This window comes from Megalobrama amblycephala, linkage group LG18, assembly GCF_018812025.1.
Source record: "Megalobrama amblycephala isolate DHTTF-2021 linkage group LG18, ASM1881202v1, whole genome shotgun sequence".
In the NCBI taxonomy this organism is placed as follows: Eukaryota; Metazoa; Chordata; class Actinopteri; order Cypriniformes; family Xenocyprididae; genus Megalobrama; species Megalobrama amblycephala.
Genome location: NC_063061.1, coordinates 32,705,493 through 32,731,038, shown reverse-complemented (window position 1 = coordinate 32,731,038; position 25,546 = coordinate 32,705,493). Strand labels below are relative to the sequence as shown.

The following is a 25,546-nucleotide window of genomic DNA, read 5'->3' as shown; positions in this document are numbered from 1 at the left end:
CTTAACACCTTTCCACCTCATTTTTGTGTAACATTATTTTCAGTCTGTGAAAATAGGTTTTTGAAGAATATGCCTTTTGTCTTCCATCTGGTCTGAAATCAGCATATTAAATTATCATTATTCATTTAAAGGACACGTGTGCAACAAAAAGGATTGCAACTGAACCTTAATTTTTCAAAAAAAAAAAAAAAAAAAAAAAAAAACTATTTCTTAGTACCGGTAGGAAATGTCCTTGAGCCATGCACCAAACCCTGCCGCAGCAAAAAATGGATGCCCACTGCTCTGGTTGTGTGTGTTCACTATTGTGTGTGTGGACTTGGATAGGCAGAGCACAAATTCTGAGTATGGAACACCACACTTGGCCACACATCACTTTCACTAACAGAAAGGCTCCAGTTATAGGTGTCACTTAAGTCTGTTTGTCATTTGCAATTAAAAAATGACGTTAAATAAAACAATCTAGAGAAAAAAATATTTATGTCGAAATAAATGATTAATTTATTCATTATATAGAGGAATTACAGTTAGACCTCATAAAGAGAACAAAATGCTCAATGAAGACCAGGAGTCAAAAGTTTCAACAAGTTAAAAGAGACTTTATTGAAGAAAAAGTTCTGCACACTTCTATAGGCCATAGAAATGAGAAAGAGGATCTTGCCTTGAACTAACAAGGATACAGAAACACTAGTACTTATAGTCATGGATAATCAGCTGACATCACATCTACAGGTTCTGATAGGTTCATTTGACAATGTCACATGCGTCTCATAATAATAAACAACCTCTGTAAACACAATTTGATAAAACACAATATATTTTCACTTCAAGGCTGAGTTTTGTCAGGACTTCACTGGAACAGAATATCCACACAGACACATTTCCTTCATATACTATGACCCTGCCAAAACATCCTTTGTTAAATGATCAACCTTCACTACTAATTTTAGTAAATTACCCCATTAGACTGAATCACTATGGAAACAAGCTTTTGCTTAATCTGAATGACAAATTATTCACTTACTCGTGAGTGATGGATCTGAACATTAACTTTTGCTTAGTGAGGCAACTTCAGGCAATGCTTTTTCTTATGAGTCTGTAGATTAGATATATGGGTGAAACTCTTTCCACATGAAGAGCACTGGTGCGACTTCTCTCCAGTATGAATTCTCTGGTGAGATTTTAAGTGACTGGGTGTAGTGAAGATCTTTTGAATTCTCTCGTGGACTTTTAAATTCTGAAGTTGTAAAAATTCTTTCCACAAAAAAGAGCAAAAGTGACACCAGCATGGATTTTAAGGTGTTTTTTGAAGCTTGATTCAAAAACAAATGTTTTATCACACTGATCACAGCGGAACGACTTTACTCCAGAGTGAGAGCGCAGATGCTCTTTGAGAGTGTTTTTCTGAGTGAAACTCCAGTGTGAACTCTCTGGTGTTGTTTTAAGGCACTGGATTTAGCGAAGGTCTTCCCACAGTCAAAGCACATATAAGGTCTCACACCAGTATGAATACGCTCATGGTGTTTTAAATGCTCCAGTCGTAAAAAACTCTTTCCACAAAAAGAGCAAAAGTGAGGCTTGACACCAGCATGGATTTTAAGGTGTTTTTTGAAGCTTGATTCTAAAACAAATGTTTTATCACACTGATCACAGCGGAAAGACTTTACTCCAGAGTGAGAGCGCAGATGCTCTTTGAGAGTGTTTTTCTGAGTGAAACTCTTTCCACACTGAGTGCATGTGAACGTTTTTTCTCCAGTGTGAACTCTCATGTGCACAATTAAATTTGCTTTACATATGAAACTCTTTCCACACTGAGTGCATGTAAACGGTTTTTCTCCAGTGTGAATTCTCATGTGCACATTAAGGTTTCCTTTCTGAGTGAAACTCTTTCCACACTCAGAGCAGGTGAAAGATCCTTTGATTCCAGTTTTTCCAGCTTGTTTCTGTATGAAATTCTTTTTAGTCTGTGAAATGACTATGTTTCCATCTTCATTTTCTATATTCTTTTGAAACTGATGCCTTTTGTCTTCATTCACTTCCATCAGGTCTACAAAATTAGAAACTAAAATAAATTCAGGGATCCCCAAATTATCAAACTTTTCATCTTAATGTTCCTCATCAGTCATTAAAGAGAATAAATAAAAACACAAACCTATTAGTTCCTTTGTCTCTTTATCTCTCATTCTGCAGGGTTCTTCCTCAAACTCCATCTTTACTATAGTATGTCAGTAGTTTCTCCTGCAGTAATTCCTCCTGCTTGCTTCTTCTTCTCCACTGTGAAGATGGGAATATTCCCCAGCATTTAGACTCTCATGAACAGCTGTGGGAGCGGCTTCACTGACTGAAGGTGTGAATTGTGGTCGCTGTTGCTCATTTAGCAGATGATCATCAAATTTACAATCTAAAGCTGGATTTTGTGTTGCTCTTGGTTTATTGTGGATTGATTAAATTAAAGATGCTGTGAGATTCATGTTCAAACATTTTGCAAAAGAATGTCATTGAGGCTTTGTAAATGACAAAACATCAGATGAGTGTTGAGTTCACCTAACTGTTATTTCTTCGTGGTATTTTAGTCTTTTCTCAAAAGTGGTGTGATTATCAGAAATGATGTCTCCATTTTATCCAGCACTGTTAAACTATCAATTCTTCAATTTAGTTCGGAGAGACGCTGAAAGAATATTGATGAGGGTTGATTGCTGTCAGTTAAATGTGTGCAAAGAGACAAAGTTCTAGTTACAAAAATATACACATGTATTTCTAAAACTATAGCATGTATTTATTTAACATTCATTTAACCAGGCAAGTGATTAAAACAGGTTCTTATTTTCAATAACAGCCTGGCAGGAGAGTAAAGTCTCCTGAAAACATACAACCATACTATAGATAAACTATAGATAAGATATACCAATGTATTTCCCGTCTTGTATGCAATGATGTCCGATTCAAAAAAGGGTATAATTCACAATGATGCGTTCTATTAGATAAAATAGTATCAGTCTAATCAGTCTAATTACTGCATGATACAACACATTTAGTTGTCCTTTCTCCATCTTTATGCGCATTTCTATATACCACATCACCATTGTCAAACAAGTGTAAAAAAAATGAAAAATGGTTTCAACAAGATATTTCTTGGCTGTTTTTTGAGTTAAGTGCTGATTGTAAATAGGTATTTATTGAATTATTTTGTTTAGTGAGCCTCTACTGATCATCAGGTAGGATTATTTAATCAATTGCCCTGTTTAATGAAGAAAACAACAGTATCCTTGAAAAACTATCAGTAGTCATATAATTATTTAGGCCTACTGAGTATGAGAATGTTAATATGTTTTACATTTGTGTTCAATTCAACCACATGATGAGCTGGTTGAATCTGTCGTTGTTCACGAAACTAGTCAACTGATTCAATTTGCCATGTGTTTCAGAATGTGAGGACATTAAATTTATTTTTATTGGGAGAAATCTAAATCAGACAATTTATGTATGCATTAATCTATTTCGGACCAAACTGCAGTGTTAATTCTTCCTGTCTGGTGAACTATTCCTTTGTCTTTATTTTGACATAATATTTTGGAAACCAAAAAAGTTTTCTCCATTTGTCTAGGAACTATTTTTGCAATTCTGTTTTAATCCTAAAGCTTTGATTGATTGATTGATTTTTTTTGGCACTAATTGGTTTGTCCACAAGGTGGCAACACTGTCCCGAGCCGTTGTTTCACAGTTGGATAAGGCGAAGACAGCAGGACAAAAACAATACTATGGAAATAAAACAATCTCGCTCGCATTGACGCATTCACGAGTTCCTGTGAGGGGATTAAAAGCTGTTTATACCGCTGTGTTTTTCAGACGGTAAATACATTTATTGTATTATTTATCATAAATATACATCGAAATGTTTGGTGAATCAAAAGTGGTTGCCCCATTAATCAGTTTAAAAATTTAGCTAGATTAGTAAAATTAGCAAAACACTTACACCTGGATAATTGGGAGTGATTGTAAGTGTGATGATCATCTGCTAAATGAGCTACAGCGACCACAATTCACACTTTCAGTCAGTGAAGCCGCTCCCACAGCCATTCATGGAATATTCCCACAGGAGAAGAACAAGCAAGCAGGAGGAATTACTGCAGAATAAACTAGCTACTGACTTGTAAAATGGAGTTTAAGGAAGAACCCTGCAGAATAAAAGATGAAGATACAGAGGAACAAATAGGTTGGTGTTTCCTTCATTCTCTTTAATGACTGATGAGAAACATTAAGATGAAAACTGACATATTAAAATAATTTTAGCAAAACTGAAAAGAATTTTATTTTTTTTGTCTAGATTGTCTTTTAATTAAAATATAAAAATATGTTGTTTTTAGACCCGATGGAAGTGAATGAAGACAAACGGCATCATTTCAAAAATGAAGATGGAAACATAATTTCACAGACTGAAAAGAATTTGACACAGAAAAGCACTGGTGAAAAAGATTCTTTGACCTGCTCTGAGTGTGGAAAGAGTTTAACGCATATATCAAACCTAAAGAGGCACATGAAATTTCACACTGGAGAGAAGCCTTATACATGCACTCTGTGTGGGAAGAGCTTTGTTCTGAAAGCACACTTGACTAGGCACCTGCGAGTTCACACTGGAGAAAAACCGTTCACATGCACTCAGTGTGGAAAGAATTTCACTCACAAAACCTCTCTCAACGCTCATCTGCGCTCACATGCTGGAGTGAGATCATTCAGCTGTGATTTGTGCGACAAAACATTTGTTTTTGACCAAAACTTAAGAGAACACCTTAAACTTCATGCTGGTTTGAAGCCTCATGTTTGCTCTCTTTGTGGAAAGAGTTTTTCAGTACTGAAAAGTTTACAAGTTCACCAGACCATTCACACTGGTGTGAGACCTTATATGTGCTTTGACTGTGGAAAGAGCTTTAGTACACTGAGCAACTTTAAAAGACACCTGAGAATTCATACTGGAGAGAAACCGTACAAGTGCTCACACTGTGGGAAGAGTTTCTCTCATTCATCATCCTTGAAAGCTCACAAGAGTGTTCACACTGGAGAGAAGCCGCACCAGTGCTCTTCATGTGGGAAGAGTTTCACCTGCTCCTCTAATCTAGTGACTCATAAGAAAAAGCGCTGTTGTCTAAGTGAGCGAAAGCTCTTTGAAACAATGCCGGGGTAAGTCCATTAAAACTCTGCGAATGTTCATGATGTGTTCATTGATGTTAGTAACTCGGTCTTGGAGTGTGGATGAAAATTATTTGCTTTGATTCTCTTTCTTATTTTGGGGTAGATTACATCTCTTTTTTTTTTTTGTTTTTCTATATGAACAGTACTACAAATTTGACTGTTGATGGCGCCTGTTTTATTGTAAAGTAAATAATTTCAGCTTATTGACGCAGATCAGCAAACATCTCTAAATCTGCTGTTTCAGTACATTTGTTTGAGGAAAGTTGGGGAAAAAAAGCTCAGTTTAAGCATCTGAAATGTTTAATTTCCTTCTATTAAATGACGGCTTGATCTCCTCTTATTGTTTTCATGTTGTTAGATACAGAAGCTGAATGTTCTAGATTAGAATCGGTTACATATTCATTTAAATGTGAGATTTTAGTGAAAGTTTGTTTCTATATGCAGTTTCATCTGACAAGCTTTGTCTGTCTTGATCCACTGGCTTGAGACCCTCTTTTTCTGCTCTCATTTAAATATTGAAAGTAAATGTACACTTCAGTTAAATGTTTAATAAAAACTAAAAACAATTCATTGAACTTTGACTTTTATTCTATTAAAATCTAACACACTGCCAACAGCAATAGCCTTCATTATTTTATTTTTTCTTTCCAAATATATTGTTTTATAAGTTCCTTTGAGATAAATTTGAGTAAAAAAAAAAGCCTATATGCATAACTTGACGATACTTGGACGTCTACAATGTACTTGTAAAATGTAAAAATGAATAACTGCAAAACTAGTGTTCGTATGGGTGTGTGTAATTTACGTTGTGAAAAAAAACAAAGTATTGTCAAGTTTGTTTAGCCAAAGGCTGTATTTTACTCTTATATTGAAAAAGAAAAAAAACATAGGAAAATCTTGAGGGAACCAGGGGGCGGGGCTTTGATGTCATACCTGCACCACTCTATATGCCTACTTTTAAATCATTTTCAGATATAACATATAACAAAGGAATGTTCTATATTCAGCTTTGTTCTAACCTTCTGTTTTCCTGTAAATTATGCAACAATCTGACACACAACTGAAATATTAAAGTTAAATGTCTGCGTCTCTGAATTGCAAACTATTCCTTTCTCTAATTTTCAAACATTCACATGTTTAATCAATGTCGGACTGTAGCAATCAACCCTCATCAATATTCTTTCAGCTTCTCTGAACTGAATTGAAGAATTGATAGTTTAACAGTGCTGGAAATGTAGAGCTCATTTCTGATAATAACACCACTTTTGAGAAAAATTATTTGTTTGTCATTATTTAGAGGCTGTTGCAAGAAATTGTTTGAACATAAATTTGTGTGTCTTTCATTTATTCACCCTCAAGTTATTGCAAAACTGTAAGAATTTCTTTTCTCTGCTGAACACAAAGGAAGATATTTTGAAGAATATGAAGAAAGGAAAATCCAATGGAAGTCAATGATGCCCCACAACTTTGGTTACAAACAATCTTAAAAATATCTCCCTTTGTGTTCAGTAAATCTAAGAAATTAATACAGGTTTGGAGTAAATTATGACAGAATTTCATTTTTGGGTGAACTATCCCTTAAAACCTGTCATATTGTATCGATTTCTTCTCAACTGTATAAAATATTCTGATTGCACATAATTAGATTTGTGAAATAAAAAGCAACAAAACTAATTACATGCATGACTGATTTAATGAATAAGTTTGCATGATATTAAGGTGTTTAACATAGTATTCAGCATTGCTAATCAGCTCTGTAGTAATGTCATTTTTAAACTAAAAATTGATGTTTTTCCATTTTTATATTTAATACTCGATTGTTCTCATAATATGGATTCTGACACTGACACACACACCACTGAGAGAAGATGAAATAGTTTTGGATTAGTTTTACAAGAAGAGTTTGTGAAATGCTGTCTTGGTTAAAATTAACTAACTTTTAAGATAATTTAAGCTCTTGGTGTATATATCTTTTAACTATTTGGTAAAATACAACTGAATAAAATTATTATTTTATTGCCTTTATCATTTTAAGCAGATTTTGTGTGGTTTTGATACTTTAATAACATGAGTTTCTATATTAAAGGTGATAGAGAGGATTTTTTTGTCGACTGAGAATCCAAAGACTGTTACTGAGTTTTTGAAATGAGCGCATGCGTAAGAACAACCCCCCTCCTTCAGAACACATTTCAAAGGAACGCCTCCCAAAACTCGTAAACACTCGTATTGGAACACGAGTGTTTACCACCGGCATTCGCTGTGTCGTGTTTTTTTTATTCATTATGTCGGACTCACCGCAGGTAACTCATAATCTGGAGTTGTTACTCCTGTCTCCTGACAAAAACATTGCATGCGGCGCCTGTAGAGTGTGGAAAGTTAATGGAGAGCGCAGCCGCGCTCGTCTCTCAAAAGGAACGTCACGGCAGTGATTGACAAGCCAGAGGGCCAATCGTTTACGCGATGTTGGCTGATGGCTGATGTTTTTAAGGCCCTACCTCATGCACAGATGATGTATATTAATATTATTACTTTCAGTGCACCTGATAAATAGTCTTTTATCAGTTAGTAAAGACAGTTTCAAGTAATATTGCAAAAATGTATAAAACAAAACATCCTCTTTAGCACCTTTAAATGATGATTTATCAGTAAATAAATAAATAATTTGTCAGTACAACAGATGTTCCTCTAGATGGCGACATTTGTTTAATTTTTACCACGTGATCTTGTTGAGTTCACCGTGGTTCACCAAAAGACTTGAATATTTAATCAATAACGACGTAGTTCCCAAAGAAGATTATGCAGTGGTGTAATGTAACGAAGTAATAATACTTTGTTACAGTACGGAGAATCTGTAGGCTACTTTACTTGAGTTTTTATATTTGTAAACTTTTACCTTTACTCCACTACATTTCCTAAATAAAATGTATACTTTTACTCCGATACATTTTCCCAAAGCATTTTCGTTACTTACTACAAAATAAAGAAGAACACAGACTGCAAGCAAGCATGTGCAAACAAGTGCTCGGGCATTTTCCGGGTTGCGTCCGTTGCTGCGCGGCTGAGAAGACTGCGCTGTCACAGCACGAGAGCGACCTCTAGAGGCGACATAAAAACTATCACTGATGCCTCCTAGTTTATTTTGACACGTGACGTGAGGCTGCGCTGCACAGAGCGGGACACTTCAAAAACGGATTCAAAACGGACAACAAAACGGTATGTTATACAGTGTACACTACAGTGCATGTTTTCATATCATTATAAAGTAATTCGTTTGTTGACTAGATGCTGTATTAGTGGAGAACAGCAGTATACATTGCCGTCGAGGCTGAGAGGATGCTACCTCAAGCGGTTAAAACAATGTGACAAAAACACCAACTGTTACCATTGTTACCATTCATGTGCATTAGTTTATATCCATTTGTTCGCTGTTATGCATTCATTATCCATCGAAGTTGTATATTTAAACTGTATCCTCATCATGCAGCGACAGAAACATAACAAATCAGAAATGAATTCAATTTCAGTTATTTTTTATCAGCACTGTAACACATATTTTGATTAGATATTAGATGTTAATTCAAATAAACAAAATGTAAGGAAGAGTTAAAACTGAATACAATCTTGCTGCTCAAACTGTGTATAGAACCATTTTTAATTATATTTTTTTGCTCCTTTTGTATTTTACATTTACTTGTACTTTTACTTTCAATACTTAAGTACGTTTAATATATAAAAAAAAAAAAATACTTTTCATACTTAAAGGTTCTCTAAGCGATCCTGGGAGGAGTAACTTCCTGTTGATATTCGAAGTGTTGCCAAACAAAACAGAGGCTAGCTAGACCCTCCCCTCCGTGCTTCCTGAAACAGTCATGAACGCGCATTTAAAATCATTCTTGTCGGTTATTGGCTGGAGCGTGTTTATTATGATTCGTGGTCCAGGCTGCACCAGTTTGTTTTTATTGCCATTTTCGGAGCTTGTGGCGACTACAGAGACCGCGTTTTTTTACTGTGTGTTCAGGGGACAGGCAGCTAGCGGATAGTGAGGAGATGTTTGCTGTATGTGACAAAAAATGTTTTGGCCTAAAAACGCGTGACATCACTTAAAAAAAATATCACATACTTTAAAACTTTTACCCAAGTAACATTCTAAACAGTGACTTTGACTTCTACCAAAGTCACTTTCTGGTTGGATATCTATACTTTTACTCAAGTATGGTTTTCGAGTACTTTATAGTACTTATAGTAATGAACAAATGAAACCTGGTAAACAGAGTTTTTAATGATAAATCATATCTAATGTAAGCAGGGCTTGATTTAAGGATTGAATTGAATTGAGAGAGAGAAAGAAGGGGGGATGCATGCGTTCCATTCAGAAATGATCATTCTTTTCATCTTTACCATCCACTGTTGGAGCTTTGAAGCCCTGAAAAGTGTTGTTGGGCTCAAACACTATTGTCATTTTGAACTAAATTATATAGTTTTTTTTTAAATCTGTTGATAATGATTAGACTATAAACACTTCAGTGCCCTTTGAAGACATCATTTAGGTAGTTTGGCACACAGGGATTGTGGGTGTGTGTGTGTTTGTGTGAGAGAGAGAGAGTCTGGTGCTCAGTCATACAGTTACATTTAATTATTAGATGCTTTTATCCAAAGTGACTTACAAGTGAGGACAACAGCAATAGAAGCAATCAAACCAACATTAGTGCAACAACAATATGCAAGTGCTGTGACTAGTCCCAGTTTTTTTTAAATAGATATGTAGAATAGTATGTGTTAGTATTATGTCATATATTGATGAAACAGATGCATGGTTAGTCTTTAGCCATCTTAAGGAAATGGCTGCAAGACACATCTTTTTCATCAACAGCAGCTCGGGTTGAGTTAAGCAGGTCATTCCACCAGCAGGGAACAGGCCAGGTAAAGACCTGTGAAAGTGATTTTGTTCCTCTTTTGGATGAAACCACAAGGCTCACTTGCAGAAAGCAAGCAAAATCTTAAGTAGTGAGTGTAGGTGTAGGGGTGCAGAGCCTGTGGTTGATCTGTAGGCAAACATCCTTGAATTTGAAAAGAGTGCCAATTAGCAACCAGTGCTGGTTTATGAAGAGAGGTGTGACATGCGCTGTCTTCGGCTCATTGGTTGATGAATATAGCTGAATGGAGAAGTGGTGATGAAGTGTTGGGTTGGCTGAAATCACCAAGCAGTTCTGTCTTCGCACTGTTGAGTTGAAGGTGGTGGTCCTTCATCCAGCAAGAAATGTCTGTCAGGCAGGCTGAGGCATGAGCAGCTACCGTCTGATCATCTGGCTGGAATAAGAGTTAGAGCAGGGGTGCCCAATCCTGTTCCTGGAGATCTACCTACCTGCAAAGTTTAACTCCAGCCTTGCTCAATACACCTGTCTGTAATTATCAAGTGCTCCTGAAGAAATGAATTATCTGATTCGGGTGTGTTTTATCAGGGTTGGAGCTAAACTTTGCAGGTAGATAGATCTCCAGGAACAGGTTTGGGCACCCCTGCGTTAGAGTTTTGTGTCATCAGCATAGCAGTGACAGGAAAAACCATGTTCATGAATGACAGATCCTATGACATGTAGATAGAAAAGAGAAGTGGTCCAAGCACTGAGCCCTGAGGCACCCCAGTAGCTAGATGTTGCAACTTAGACACCTCAACTTTCCACGACACCCTGAAGGACCTACTTGAGAGGTAAGACTTGAACCACTGGAGTGCAGTTTTTGAGATGCTTTTTATCATGAGGGTTGACAGGAGGTTTTGGTGGTAACGGTGTCAAAAATACTGATTAGGGGCTTTTGCACCGAATAGTTATAGGAACTAATTTACAGGGACTAGCCACTAATACAGTTCCCTGAGAACTAATTTCTCCCCTGGACCATGTTCCTGGTTGCAATCGTACCAGGAATAGGAAACTCCGAAGCAGCCGACAGTGGCGTCTTTGTGTCGTGGGTTTCTTGATAATGGAGATGGAATGTAAAAGCATAATTTATGTGACTGAAAGAGCAAAAAGTGGGGCTAAGAGATTAAATATCCTATGAAAATTTTCCGCATTACATCGATGTAGAGGAAAGAACACAACCCTGCAGACAACATGTAAATGCTGTTATCATTGTTTTCCATCTTCATGAAGTAAATATGTTTACACAGATTTTTAAAAATGCTGGGTGCCAGTGTTTCAAGGCAGGAACACACCAAGCCGACGGTCGGCCGTCTGACAGTTTTTGTTCGTCGGCCAACTAAGTTTTCCCAGTGTGTTCCACACCGTAGGCTGAAGTTGGTCCTCGTCGGCTTTTTTCGGCCGATTCGAAATGTTGAATTGGCATTGGAGCTCGTCGGTCCGTCGGGCCATCTGATCATTCTGATTGGCTGTTCAGATACTGCCACCTGCTGGTTCGGAAAGGCATTTTATCTCACGCAGGCGCAGAACTGACATGCTACTTGGCCATCGGCTGTTTAGCGTCGGTTTGGTGTGTCAGGGCAACTTTGGACACAGACGCTGCCGACGTGAGCCAACCCCACAGTCTGCTTTCGTCGCCACTAGTTCGTTGGCATCGGCTTGGTGTGTTCTGGCCTTCACATGCGTTTGACCAATCAATATACACTTACATCACTGATAGTTCCTATAGTGCTGGTTTAGACCCGACTCTGAAGTTGGAGATAGTTTATTTCCCTCAAAAGGAGTTGCTAGAACTAAAATCGTTCCTGCGGTGTGAACACAGCAAAGTCCGGGTACTATCAGTCAATAGTTCTAGGAACAATGAAAATGTTCCTCTGGTGAGAAAGCACCTATTGTTTCTGAAGGACTATTTGAGCAAACATTTGTATCTGAATAATTCAGAGTGATTGTAAGTGTGATGATCGTCTGTTAAATGAGGAACAGTGACCACAATTCACACCTTCAGTCAGTGAAGCCGCTCCCACAGCCATTCATCAGTTTAAATGCTGGGGAATATTCCCATCTTCCCACAGGAGAAGAAGCAGCAAGCAGGAGGAATTACTCCAGGAGAAACTACTGACATACTATTGTAAAGATGGAGATTAAAGAAGAACCCTGCAGAGTAAAAGATGAAGATACAGAGGAACAAATAAGTTGGTGTTTTCCTTCATTCTCTTTAAATACTACTGAGGAACATTAAGTTGAAAACTGACATAATACATCTAAAACTAGATACTAGTAGACTCAGTAGTAAACTAGATTTTTGTGCTAAATTAAGAATGAATTTTATTTCTTTGTTTCTCATTTGTCCTTTTTAATTGAATTTAATGTTGATTTTAGACCCGATGGAAGTGAATGAAGACAAAAACCATCATTTCAAAAATGAAGATGGAAAAAATGAAGATGAACAATATCATATTTCAAATCCTCATCTTTTCAAAAATGAAGATGGAAATGGAGCCGTTTCAAAGACTGAAGAGAATTTCACAGAAAAACAACCTGGAAACTTAAGAAAACACCTTAAAGTTCATGCTGCTGTTAAGCCTCACTTTTGTTCTTTTTGTGGAAAGGGTTTTTCACTACTGACACTTTTAAAAGTGCACGAGCGTATTCATACAGGTGTGAAACCTTATGTGTGCTCTGACTGTGGGAAGAGCTTCACTACATCAAGCTACTTAAAAACACACCAGAGAATTCATACTGGAGAGAAACCGTACGAGTGCTCGCACTGTGAAAAGAGTTTCACTCAGTCTGGAAACCTGAAAGATCATGAGAGAGTTCATACTGGAGAGAAGCCGCACCAGTGCTCTTCATGTGGGAATAGATTCACCCAATCATCTTCTCTACAGTCGCATAAGAAAAAGCATTGTCTGAAGTTGTGTAAGTGAGCAAAGTTCACATTCACATCCATGATTTACAAATATTGTACCTAAAAATAATTTGACTTGTCAGATTGTTTCAATAGAGTGATTTAATCTAAGAGGGTAATTTGCTAAAATCAGTTGTGAAATTTGAATCTGGTAACAGTTTGGTCAAGCATTGCCCTTCTCTGTTCACAACCGCTGTTACATGATTTATATTGATATGATTCTACTTTACTGGACATGAACACTTGTTTTGCTGCATTAAAATATATTTTTTTATCAGGTGAACTGTGGGGTGATTTTTTTTTTTCTTCAGTTTTTGCTTAAAGGTGCCCTAGAACTTTTTTTTAAAGATGTAATATAAGTCTAAGGTGTCCCCTGAATGTGTCTGTGAAGTTTCAGTTCAAAATACCCCATAGATTTTAGATTTTTAATTCATTTTTTTAACTGCCTATTTTGGGGCATCATTATAAATGAGCCGATTCAGGGTGTGTGGCCCTTTAATTAGTTCGCGCTTGCCTTAAACAGCATAAAAAAAAGTTCAAACAGCTAATATAACCCTCAAAATGGATCTTTACAAAGTGTTCGTCATGCAGCATGTCTAATCGCGTAAGTACAGTGTTTATTTTGATGTTTACATTGATTCTGAATGAGTTTGAGGCTATGCTCCATGGCTAACGGGCTAATGCTACACTGTTGGAGAGATTTATAAAGAATGAAATTGTGTTTATGCATTATACAGACTGCAAGTGTTTAAAAATGAAATAGCGACGGCTCTTGTCTCCGTGAATACAGTAAGAAACGATGGTAACTTTAACCACATTTAACAGTACATTAGCAACATGCTAACGAAACATTTAGAAAGACAATTTACAAATATCACTAAAAATATAATGTAATCATGAATCATGTCAGTTATTATTGCTCCATCTGCCATTTTTTGCTGTTGTTCTTGCTTGCTTACCTAGTCTGTTTATTCAGCTGTGCACAGATCCAGATGTTAATACTGGCTGCCCTTGTCTAATGTCTTTCATAATGTTGGGAACATGGGCTGGCATATGCAAATATTGGGGCGTTCACCCTGACTGTTACGTAACAGTTGGTGTTATGTTGAGATTCGCCTGTTCTTCGGAGGTCTTTTAAACAAATGAAATTTATATAAGAAGTAGGAATCAATGGAGTTCGAGACTCACTGTATGTCTTTTCCATGTACTGAACTCTTGTTATTTAACTATGCCGAGGTAAATTCAATTTTTGAATCTAGGGCACCTTTAATAACTAGTCCGGGTTCATCTTTTGTGAGGTCATAATTGCAAAATGTTTTTTTTTTACTTTAACAAAATCAAAAGCAGGAATTACTGATGTATTTTATGTTGTAGAATTATGCAGGTAAAATGTACTATACCTGCAGAACTCTTCTTATTTTTTTTAAATGTAATTAAACAAATACACAGAAACACAAAATGAAGACAGACATAAACCTTTAGATGTAATGCACCTCACAGATATAACAACTATATAAAAGTCATATACAATTACAAATACAAAAATAAACAGAAAAGGAGTGAAGTAGTGTCACAGTGTACAGTCAAAATGTCTTTTGTTTCTACAGGGTTTTTTAATAATACCAACAGAAATACCAACGACCTTTAGTCACTGCCTACAACATGAAGGATCCTTCACTGGGAACCCAAAGTAACTCACTCCCGCTTTTGATTTTTTTTCAGTTTTTTAATTGCGTGACTATTCTCTTTTTTTCTCTTTTCTGTTTTTATTGTTTCTCTTTCCTTCAGTGAGTCTGCTTGTTGACAGCAGGTGTTCATCACTAATGCGCAATCATCACTTAATTAATCACATAATTATCTCATTAAATATGACAATTCTGTCATCATTTACTCACCCTCATGTTTTTCCAAACTGTATGAGTTTCTTTCCTCTGTTGAACACAAAAGAAGACATTTTGAAGAATGTTGGTAACCAGACAGACAGACCATTGACTTACATAGTAGGGAAGAAATACTGTGGAAGTCAATTGCTACCATCAACTTTCTGGCTACCAACATTCTTCAAAATATCTTCTTTTGTGTTCAACAGAAGATAGAAACTCATACAGGTTAGAAACAACATGAGGGTGAGTAAATAATGACAGAATTGTCATTTTTGGTTGAACTATCCCATCAACACTGGTTTAGTGTTACTTTAACACTCTGTAGTGTGGATTATATAAATACTCAGTAATGCTTTTACACTGTGTGGCTCTTAAATGGACATGGCCGTAGTTTTGGTCTAAATCTGCGTCTCGGTTTTCATCTGTGACTTAGATGTTCTGGTCTTGACCACACCTCTGGCCTTGACTGGACTTGGTTTTGATCTGGGTCACGTCAGTTAGTTTTGGTCTGTCTCAGGTCAGTTAGCAGACCTTAAGAACTCTGTCCCCCTTTAAAATTCACTCTGCGGACCCTGATTTAGCCCTTTCTTCTTTATTGGTCAGTGTCAGATGTGTTATTTTATTTATTTAAAAAAAAAACTCTACCTACAGACCAGTAGCATCTCAGTGTCTTGACTGATGCAGATGAATGAGCTAAAATGATTAATTAAATTATGTAGATTTCTCGATTACTATTAACATGTGTAATTAAACAGTCATTGTGAAATTGATGTGAAATCAGAAAGTAACCAGGAGATGAGAATATAATTTATTTGAGCTGATGTTCTGTTATCATGTGTTTATCTCATGGTTTTCATCTTTCCTGTTTGGATCAAACACAACATTTTATACCCCAACTTTCACTTCTGCCTTTATGAAGTAGATTTTATTTTGAGACACAGACAATATTATTATTATTAACTGCTGCTCACAGATTCACATTCAACCAGTTATTACTGTAGATAAGATTAGTAAAAACAAAGAGAAATGTAATCATATGTTAGTATTTTAAATGTCTAAAGAATATTAAACATTGTTTTTAGAAAATGTTGATAAGATCACATTCTTATGCATGCTACTTAAAATACAGAAATAAAACAGATGTTTAAAACACATATAGTACTAAGTTAATAAGATAAAATAATGAAGTATGAAAACAGTGAATGTAAGTAATCACACAAACATTACATTTTCACAAAACATTTCACTTTTCACTCATAATTACTGCAGATGAAGTTAAGTTTGTGAGATTCAGGAAGGCTGATCCAGCGCTGATCTCCTCCAGACTGAACTGCTCCTTTTCTCTTCTCGAGGCGGCAGTTTTCCGGTGTCGTTCCGTTCCCTGGAGCCCAGTTCTGATAGCACACGATCTCTCCGCTCAGCCAGAGCCACATGTTCATGCTGCAGTAGTTGTGTAAACCCAACCACACCGCCGCAGTAGACGCCCGTTTAACCACATTCATCACACGACGCTGCATCTCTTCTGAATGAACAGAGACCAGATCCACATGATTCTGTCTGCAGTATCTCAGAGCTTCAGACCACGTCAGATTCTCTTTGATCAGGATCAGTTTATCTGGAGAGAAAACAAATCACAATGAAAAAAAATAGAGAGAGGCTGATCAAAAACAACATGCAGAACAAACACAGTGGTTGAATTTGTCATGTCAGACATGTAACATGAACTTTAAGATATATGGAGGTGATGGATGGATATTGTGTGTTTTGTGAGGATCTGCTCACCTTCATGACACACAAAAGGAAACTGGCCTTTGCCAGAGATGTCATGCCACCGTCCTACATTGCCGTACTGCTGACTGACACCTGTACAGTCTTGAATACCTCCAGCATTATTAGGTTCACCAGTATTCCAGTATCTGAATGAAGAGTTACTCTGATCTGACCACTGCCATGGGTCTCTGAACAGACCAATCCAGACTTCAGATATGTTACTATCATTCATGATCTTCTCAACCTGTTGATTCTCATTCTGGTTTCTCACTCTGACCAGATCAATGTGATACTGTCTACAGTGACTCTGAGCGCTTCTCCAGTTCTTTGTCTGACTGACAAAGACAAGGCTTGTGTTTGCTTTAGGAAAAACAATTGGAAACAGATTGATGAATCAGTGTGTACAATATTCTTGCACTGCATGCTTTATGGTTTGATATGAACAGAACCAGAAGGGGAAGCATCAGAAACACGTCATTCAAAGACCTGAGCTGTTTCTACAGCTGGTGATATATTGAAGAAACTATATTTGAAAATGTGACAAATATCCCCATTCTCCCTTTATGATCAAATTAAAACATAGTAGTGATTAGTATTGCATTTAACGTTTTAACAGTACATTAGGGGTGTAATGGTACGAGTCTTTCGGTTTGGTTTCAGTTTTCAACCGTGGAAAGACGTCAATTAAACAGCTTGTAAAAAATGTCACGCAGCATTACATTAACTTCATTCAAGCTAGAGAAATGAACCGAGAGGAACATTTCGTTAAAATGTCCATTATATTAGCCTATATATTCATTATAATGTTTGTATAATGTATGTATTAATGTATGTTTAAATCCATTACCAGAACCATGACTTCAAAACGGAGGTATGTACTGAACAATCATCCTCGTGTACCGTTAGTACATGGTGTTTTTTAATAAATTAATATTTGTTGTCATTTAGGTAGCTGCACTCACCTTTAGATGAACTGCAGATGAAATTCAGGCTGTTACCACATGACTGAGTCTCCCATCGCCCATTTCTCATCATAGCACATTCATCTGAGCCTCCAGGTTGTCCAGTAGCCCAGTTCAGATAGAGTGCAGGTTCACCTGAAGACCACTGCCATTTATTATGAACTGACCTCTGCAACCCAATCCAGACAAACTCAACAACTCCGACATTCGCACTCTTGATCAGCTCGTTCACGTCATTCTTGTCATTCATGTTGTCAATGGTGGCCAGATCTGTGTAATTCTCTCTGCAGTATCTCTGAGCTTCATACCAGGTCTTGTGTTCATTTACAACATAATACTGATGCTGAACACATTCAGATATGGAGCAGAGAGCTGTGAAAAGGAGGGTTTATTTGAATGCTTTTCATAAAAGGATCAAAAATTTAAACCATAAATAAAACAACAGACACACTCACCAATGAGAAGAAGAATGAAATATACAGTTTGGTCCATTTCTGAGGAAGAAAAAGCAGAGTAGAACATATATGTAATAAAAGTTAAACATAAAATTAATAATTTAGCAGCATAACACGATTCACAATCATTCAGACAAGAATAACATCTCAAAGTCTAATGAACGTGAGTTGTTCTTACTTTAGGTGTGGTTCTGTCCTTAGCCTGATGTTTCTGTATGCAGCTTTAATCTCTGTGATTTTTATATCTGCTCTCATCCCTCATTCCATGTATCACATCATTTGTGTATTTCTCTAAACAAAAGCCTTTTTCATTGTTGTTCCTCATTTCTGTGTGTATCTATATCATTTTGGTCATTGCTGATGTAATTGGAAACATGTTAATTTGAATGTGCTAGAGAGTCTGTACTGTACTGTATTTCCATAGTGGTTTCAGCATTTGCATTTTCTTTGCATATTTGTTTTCCCTATGAAAAAGATACTATTAAATATATTAAAAATGTACTTGAAGTTCCAGTATATGTTTACATTTGTATTTGAAGTACATTAAAATATATTGTATTGCATTTCTAGTATACTAGAAGTGCATTGGTAATATGCTTAGTTAAGCTTTTAAGAAATATGCTAAAACACAAGCATAATTTAAGTGAAATTTTAAAGAAAACATACTCATTTTACTCTTACTTAAAGTATATTTTATGTGTACTTTAAAAAAAAAAAAAAAAAAAAAAATTTATAACCCTCCTATTAACCTCAAAAACCAGCTACACCGTTTCCCCACTGGGGTTAATTAAAAACCTCCAGAATATAATTTTATTTTCAAAGTTTTATGTGTCAGGTACTTTATGTTTCTTCATTGAATACTCAAATAGCTCTTTAAATAAAACACATTTGTACCTTAATCCACTGGTACAAAAATGTACCCCATTAGATGGTACCAATTTGTTCTCGTTAGGGGTACCACCCCAGCGACGATGCCATTGTACCTATAAAGTGGCAAAAATGTCCTTGATAAATAGAAAAGAATGAGAGCAAAAGAAAGCAATGTTTTGTTTTCCCACAATCAATGATTTAAAAGAAGTTAAACTGTACAAATTAAAATACTGGAAAGAGAATAACGACCGCACACTACAATCTTCATTTGCAATAAACTTTAATAAACAAAGTTTTTCACATTTAAACAACTTTAATAGAGAATCACTTTATGAATGCATTACTTACTGCAGTGTAAGAACATAACATAACATAAGATAACATAACGCTTTATATTGACTAAAAGCTACTGTGAGTGTTCATTGTATGCTTAAAGGATTAGTTCACCCCAAAAAGAAAATTTCCTAATAATTTACTCACCCAATGCCATCCAAGATATCCATGTCTTTCTTTCCTCAGTGGGAGAGAAATTTTGTTTTTTGAGGAAAACATTTCTGGATTTTTCTTCTAACAATGGAGTTCATTGGTTACCATCGTTTTTAAGTCCAAATCAATGCAGTTTCAAAAGTCTTTGAAGTGTTTAAACGGGCTGTACACGATCACAGCTGAAGAAGAGGTTGTTTTCCAGCGAAACGATGTCAGTTTTAAAAAGAAGAGAATGTGGTGTTTCAATATTAGATGCTCCAGTCTTAGAAAGAAAAGACCAAACTAATCTGTGGTGGACAGGACAAGTTTCACACCTAGAATATATTGTCCACAGCACATCAGGCCCTCATCCACAGGAATGGTTACTCTGTCAATCCTCGTAATGATGTACTGTCATGTTGTGCTCTTCAAACTTCCAATGTAGATCGGCTGTGGTCTGGTCTTTGATGCGGTCTCAAAACTGCTGCAGAGGGATGCAATAGTGGCTCCACGCTAAGAGTTAAGGGAAAAAATAAATACATTTTAGGAGTTTATAATGCATCAAGACATCATTACAAAAATAACGGTCCATGTAAAACTTACCGGTACAAAATTAAATTGAAAGAAATGAAATTTCAGATTTAACATTGCATCGACTTCCAGGCAACGGTGGCAGAAGATATGCAAGAACAACCATCATTGTGTAGCACTTTTTAATCTGAAAATTAATGAAAACAGATTAGAGATGCAACAAATGTTTAAGTGTAGGATTAAGAGTAGGGCTGCACGATTAATCGCATGCGATTGTCAGGCGCATTTCGTCAGTAAAGCCGGTTCCCTGATTACCGCTAAATCGCCATCACCTGCTTTCAAATGGAGCGGCATTTAATAGACAGAGCCGTAGTTCACTGACAAGCCACACAATATCACGTTCATTATCGAAGGCGATTCATCTGCGATATGAACGCGATATTGCGTGGCTTGTCAGTGATCTACGGTTCTGTCTATTAAATGCCGCTTCATTTGAAAGCAGGTGATGGCGATTTAGCGGTAATCAGGGAACCGGTTTTACTGACGAAATGCGCGTGACAATCGCATGCAATTAATCGTGCAGCCCTAATTAAGAGCAGCCTATGGGCCTAGGGTTGTTGTGATAACCACAATATTACAATACTGAGAAGCCAGCCACAGAGGATGGCAACCATGAAGTTTATTTTATTTATTTTTTAAGACTAAACTGTCCACATTTTACACTCAATCCATGTGTTTTTAAGGTTAAATAAGTTAGTAAGGGTGAAGAGGTTTTTTTTTTTTTTCATTAAGACTTGAATGTGTACCATTACCATTATTATGTATTTACAGCAGCTCCATAGATTTGCACTAAAGAAACCTAAACAGTCAGAGATCAACATGTGCAATTACCTGCATCTGTCCTCCTTCACGTCAAGTCATATTAATGAATATTTGTTATGATAAATTAATCAAGAGATGTGCGTGTAAGTAAAGACTTCACACTTACATAGTATCTGCTTGGTCTTCCATCCCCTCTAAAAGAGAAAATTACTCCTTTCCAGGGTAGAATCAGCTTTCAACTCCTCAGTCTTTCCATCTGTTATTTATCCAAAAGAGGAAACATTTTCAAAATATATCAGTATCAGCAAATATATCAACTTTTTCATTGTCTATTAAAATATCTTAAAGGGATATTACACCAAAAATTTAAAATGTTATTGTTACCCCCCCTCATGTTCCAAACCTGCATGAGTTTCTTTCTTCTGCTGAACATAAAAGATATTTTTAAAGAATGCTGGTAACCAGACAGTTGACGGTAGCCTGTGACTTACATAGTTGGGAAAAAAATATATAAAAATACTATAAGTCAATGGATAGCATCAAGTGTCCTGTTACCAACATTCTTCAGAACGTCTTCTTGTGTGTTCAACAGAAGAAACTCACACAGGTTTGTAACAGTATGAGGGTGAGTAGAATTATTTTTTTATAACTTTATGTAAAAGAAGAAAATAAGTAACGTTAAACACTGAAATGCAATGAGACCTACACACACAGCATATCCGAGCAGCATTAGTACTCAAGCCATTGTGGGAGTCCCCTTAGATCAGGGCTATTCAATTGGCGGCCCGCGGGCCACATGCGGCCCCGAAGCAACCTCCAAGTGGCCCAGCCTGTGGTCCCGCCAAAAATGTGCATTCATAAGTAAATTCATACCACGTAGTCTAGCAACACACAAACAATGCAGAGTGTGCCGGTAGTAGCCTAGATTACTATCATGTGACTTTCTCAACAGTGAAACGTAAAATTGTCAATGAAATCCAGTGAAGGAGGGATAGGCGGAATTGCGCTGAACGACACACAACAGAAGCGCTCTCTCGCGTGCGATCAGTTCTCCTCGCGCCTGAATAGTCAAATACACGTGCACACAGATGTCTAAATATCCATCGTATGGAGTATCTCACGTGAATACAGTCGGATATGGCTTAAGTGGACGTAAACAGGTGGGTAATAACTGGATATGCGTCAGTTACGTCCATGCATTCAGCAGCCCAATTAAATACCTGTCTGTCATTAATGTTAATCAAACAACAGAAAATGTTAAATAAATGTAGGCTATTTGTTAAATAAACCCACTGTATCTGAAAAAAAAAAAAAAGATTATTTTGAATTTACTACTGTTTTTGTAATTTGCTTCTTTGTTCTTTTATATAGCCTAACAAAATTTCTCATATTAGCCCATGCTCATATTGTCCACCTCTTGCCCACCTGTACATACCAGCTGATATACAGTGTAGTCTTGATTTGGGTGGTCAATCTGCATTTAAAAGTTTGAAAGGGTTTTAAATCTTCTAAATCAAGTAAAATGACTCAAAATAAAGTAATTTAAGTATAACAAAGTCAACTTTAATCATATAAAATGTAATTTACCGACATCAAAATTGTGGCCAGTGAAAATGCTGAGTGGCTAGTAACTTTGGAAAACCTATAGCCACTGTGGCTGGTGAGCAAAAAAGTTAATGTCAAGCCCTGATTGCACCTTACAACCGGAGCTGTGCAAACTTAAAAGAGAAACAATGAATAAACCTTATGTTTTTCAAAAAATTTGTTTGTGTTGGTTTTAAAATTTGTCGTCACGAGCTGCTTCGCCGCTGAAATGACTGGCCCAGCTAACCTTCTTGGTTTGAAAATCTGGCCCAACTGAATTTGTAATTGAATAGCCCTGCCTTAGATGTTCATCTTCACTGCTGATTAAATCAAAGAACAAAAAATTTAAGAACAAAGTATTGATCTCAACAAAATACATTCATTTCTAATATCTATCAAACAGTCAGATGATGTTGTAAGCTGCATGTTAACAAGTTATATCATGAGAAATTTAGAGGCCAGCTGACAACAACCAAGGCATAAGATAGATTGACAGACAGAACATAGATTGCAAATGATATTGCCTAAAAAAGTCATCTAAAATATCCTCACATTAAAAATACATTTACTATACAAAAAACAAAATACGTTACCTGGATTTGACGGCACTCTCCAGCATTTGTGGTAGGGCTCCTGTGCTTGACGTGAAATCGGTCAAACCTTCATCTCTGTCAACATCAAATCAAATTCTTGACAACGTCCTTGAAGAAAATTCATACCGTAGAAAGTAATGCGATGAGAACAGACAACATTTCACTCGGTCAACCGCAAAACACATCACAGGAGCACTGTGAACGTACCTGATGCAGCAAAGCAAACGCTCCACGTTAAATCCTTCACTTATAATGCACTCTTTTAGTTGTTTATAATGATCTGGTGTGCTGGACAGCTTGTCGTGCGCTCTGCCTGGCTAACACTTCACTAACGCTACACTCTCCAACTAATTAACAACATATTTGTTAGCTAACTATTTCTATGATCGTTTTTTTTTAGCACTACGCATTTTAACAAGTATTATTTACCGTAACTTACGGAACGGTCCAAAGCATCGCGATTCCCCTCAAACCAGGCCGGAGTGAAAAGAGCGCGATCCGCCGCAGTTTGAAAAGACGAGAGGCGTGACGTGATTGGCCGACAAAAAACAGCCGTTAACGTTTCGTGTAATAAATTGAAATATATATAATGTATATTTATTTTTATAAATGATTATTCATTATTTATAGAGCTTTTTATGTGCTACCATATGAAATATATGTATTGTTTTTATTTTCATAAACACAAACTGCCCGCCCAGGAGATAACACATTTATTGTGTCAATCTGTCCAAGGCATACCACATTTACAAATTATGACAAAGGCTCTATCAGTCTTAGAAAAGGCACGCATAAGTAGCTGCTACCCCAGAGGATTGTGTACCCTGTAACTTGAAAAGTACTTCTTAGTACCCCACAGGAAGTGTACCCTTTGACTTGAATAAGGTACTTTTTTGTACCCTACAGGATGTGTACCCAAAAGGTACTTCTAGTACCCCATGGGAACACGATAGGACCTTTAATGGTACATTTGTGAATGTTGTACCTTAACTATTACTTTATATGACAATGTACCTTTTCAAAGGGTACATATATGTACCTTTCACCATGCATATTTCATTGTGTACCCCTTTTCTTTGGAAAGGTACTTTTTGGTACTCAGCTTGATACATGTTTGTTCCTTTGCTGGCACATTTGTGAAATTTGTACCTTAAAGTACTTAATTGTACCCTCACTGTACCTTTATTTCTGAGAGTGTACACTATTATAATGTAATACTACAGGTACGGTTATGATAGGTTAGGGCCGCAAAGCAGATGAAAGTTGTTTGAAGTTTATAAAATTGCATTTTATAATGACCTCAGTATTTTATAATAATATAATATAATATAATATAATATAATTCCTATCAAGGGTAATAACATGCAGTATGTTTGGAGGCAAATTTGACACTCCCTTGGGACTGCCCCACTCATGGGTGGTCTCAGGATGCTTGGCATGACACAGGACTCATCATGGTAGCGTTCACCTTTTATTTCCCTGGACTATTCATTTTCCAGATGTCCCAAACAGTCGGAAGGGGGCTTCATCAGAAAAAATAACTTCTTTCAGTCTTCTGCTGTCCAATCCTTGCTGTACTTGCAGAATTCTAGTCTGTTCTTGATGTTTTTCTTGGAGAAAAGTGGCTTCTTTGCTGCCCTTCTTCACCAAGCCACTGTCCAAAAGTCTTGAGCTCACTGTGCCTACAGATGCACACCTGCTGCCAATATTGAGCTCTGCACATGGTTCAGGATTGACTCTTCAGGAGGTGACCGTCCTGCCCCTTGCTGGACACTCTGGGATGTTCTGAAGGCTTCTTCATTGCAGTTGAATTTCTCAACTTGAAGTTCTTGATGATCCACTAAATGGTTCTTTCAGATGCTTTGCATCAAAATGGCCTCACATGCAAAGAAATTGCTGCAAAGCGATGATGGGTACATGTCTTTCTTTAGAGGTAACCACTGAAGACGCAAGAACACAATGACTGGAAGCACTTTTTCCTCCTGACTAGAACTTGTTTGCACTTTCCCATGTGCTGATGTGATTAGTGAAATTATTCTAGCTGGTCACTTTTTGTTTGTTTGTTTGTTTGTTTGTTTGTTTGAAGCATTATGCAAATATTGTATGTAAAATGCATCTGATCAACACCACAACTGAAGCAGCAAACTTTTAACAAGCAGTTCATCTAATGAGGGTTTCTGAGACTACAACCCACTGCAGAGAACCACCAAAACTTTTGGCCATGGCTTTACCCTATCATTCAAGTAATAAATAATAATAAATAAATTGCCATAATAAATTGCCTTTTTTGAAATGTAATGTACCTCCTTGTGGTTGAGAGACAACAGGAGAGGCAACACTAAGAATCTCATTCTGAGCAGGATGTCTCAAAATTAGGATTCTCCTCATCTATGTTTTCGTGAGAATTATGACGCCCCTGACTGAAATATACAGTTTGGTCCAACACATTCAGATATGGAGCAGAGAGCTGTGAAAAGGAGGGTTTATTTGAATGCTTTTCATAAAAGGATCAAAAATTTAAACCATAAATAAAACAACAAACACACTCACCAATGAGAAGAAGAATGAAATATACAGTTTGGTCCATTTCTGAGGAAGAAATAGGAGAG

The 25,546-nt window shown here is 36.7% G+C and overlaps 3 protein-coding genes and 1 long non-coding RNA gene across 7 annotated transcripts; 1 reads left to right on the top strand and 3 right to left on the bottom strand.

Annotated features, from left to right (window-relative positions):
* Nucleotides 1–539: 539 nt before the first annotated feature.
* LOC125253178 (gastrula zinc finger protein XlCGF49.1-like) lies at nt 540–2,277 on the bottom strand. The gene is made up of 2 exons (XM_048167004.1): nt 2,150–2,277; nt 540–2,044 (listed from the first exon to the last, which is right to left on the bottom strand). Exons 1-2 carry the CDS (start codon nt 2,205–2,207, stop codon nt 1,359–1,361), a joined length of 744 nt encoding a protein of 247 aa, XP_048022961.1. The 5' UTR covers nt 2,208–2,277; the 3' UTR covers nt 540–1,358.
* Nucleotides 2,278–3,717: 1,440 nt separating this feature from the next.
* Nucleotides 3,718–13,285, top strand: LOC125253173 (gastrula zinc finger protein XlCGF7.1-like). 2 transcript variants are annotated; one of them, XM_048166997.1, is made up of 3 exons: nt 3,718–3,846; nt 4,094–4,210; nt 4,362–5,759. In XM_048166997.1, exons 2-3 carry the CDS (start codon nt 4,153–4,155, stop codon nt 5,174–5,176), a joined length of 873 nt encoding a protein of 290 aa, XP_048022954.1. In that variant the 5' UTR covers nt 3,718–3,846; nt 4,094–4,152; the 3' UTR covers nt 5,177–5,759. The 2 variants fall into 2 exon arrangements, with proteins under 2 accessions (XP_048022954.1, XP_048022955.1); XM_048166998.1 differs by adding an exon at nt 12,723–13,285 and having other exon boundaries at nt 3,727–4,210; nt 4,362–5,105.
* Nucleotides 13,286–15,679: 2,394 nt separating this feature from the next.
* On the bottom strand, nt 15,680–18,517 carry LOC125253153 (C-type mannose receptor 2-like). The gene is made up of 5 exons (XM_048166961.1): nt 18,251–18,517; nt 18,073–18,111; nt 17,618–17,989; nt 16,668–17,015; nt 15,680–16,500 (listed from the first exon to the last, which is right to left on the bottom strand). The coding sequence occupies exons 2-5, from the start codon at nt 18,107–18,109 to the stop codon at nt 16,136–16,138; spliced, it is 1,122 nt and encodes a 373-aa protein (XP_048022918.1). The 5' UTR covers nt 18,110–18,111; nt 18,251–18,517; the 3' UTR covers nt 15,680–16,135.
* Nucleotides 18,518–19,200: 683 nt separating this feature from the next.
* On the bottom strand, nt 19,201–24,058 carry LOC125253179. Of its 3 annotated transcripts, none has more exons than XR_007181372.1 (5): nt 23,145–24,058; nt 22,938–23,045; nt 20,927–21,016; nt 20,011–20,125; nt 19,201–19,920 (listed from the first exon to the last, which is right to left on the bottom strand). It is a non-coding gene; the product is annotated as an uncharacterized LOC125253179 (long non-coding RNA). The 3 variants fall into 3 exon arrangements; XR_007181374.1 differs by having other exon boundaries at nt 22,938–23,012; XR_007181373.1 differs by lacking the exons at nt 22,938–23,045; nt 23,145–24,058 and adding an exon at nt 21,467–21,523 and having other exon boundaries at nt 19,206–19,920.
* Nucleotides 24,059–25,546: the final 1,488 nt, after the last annotated feature.

Coding starts and splice junctions, on each gene's coding strand:
- LOC125253178 (XM_048167004.1), bottom strand. CDS start 2,207: ATGGAGTTTGAGGAAGAACCCTGCAGAATGAGAGATAAAGAGACAAAG. Junction 2,045..2,149: donor AGAGACAAAGGAACTAATAG/GTTTGTGTTTTT, acceptor CTAATTTTGTAG/ACCTGATGGAAGTGAATGAA.
- LOC125253173 (XM_048166998.1), top strand. CDS start 4,153: ATGGAGTTTAAGGAAGAACCCTGCAGAATAAAAGATGAAGATACAGAG. Junction 4,211..4,361: donor AGATACAGAGGAACAAATAG/GTTGGTGTTTCC, acceptor TGTTGTTTTTAG/ACCCGATGGAAGTGAATGAA. Junction 5,106..12,722: donor GAGTTTCACCTGCTCCTCTA/ATCTAGTGACTC, acceptor CACTACTGACAC/TTTTAAAAGTGCACGAGCGT.
- LOC125253153 (XM_048166961.1), bottom strand. CDS start 18,109: ATGGACCAAACTGTATATTTCATTCTTCTTCTCATTG. Junction 17,990..18,072: donor TTTCATTCTTCTTCTCATTG/GTGAGTGTGTCT, acceptor TCCTTTTCACAG/CTCTCTGCTCCATATCTGAA. Junction 16,501..16,667: donor TCCTTTTGTGTGTCATGAAG/GTGAGCAGATCC, acceptor TTTTCTCTCCAG/ATAAACTGATCCTGATCAAA.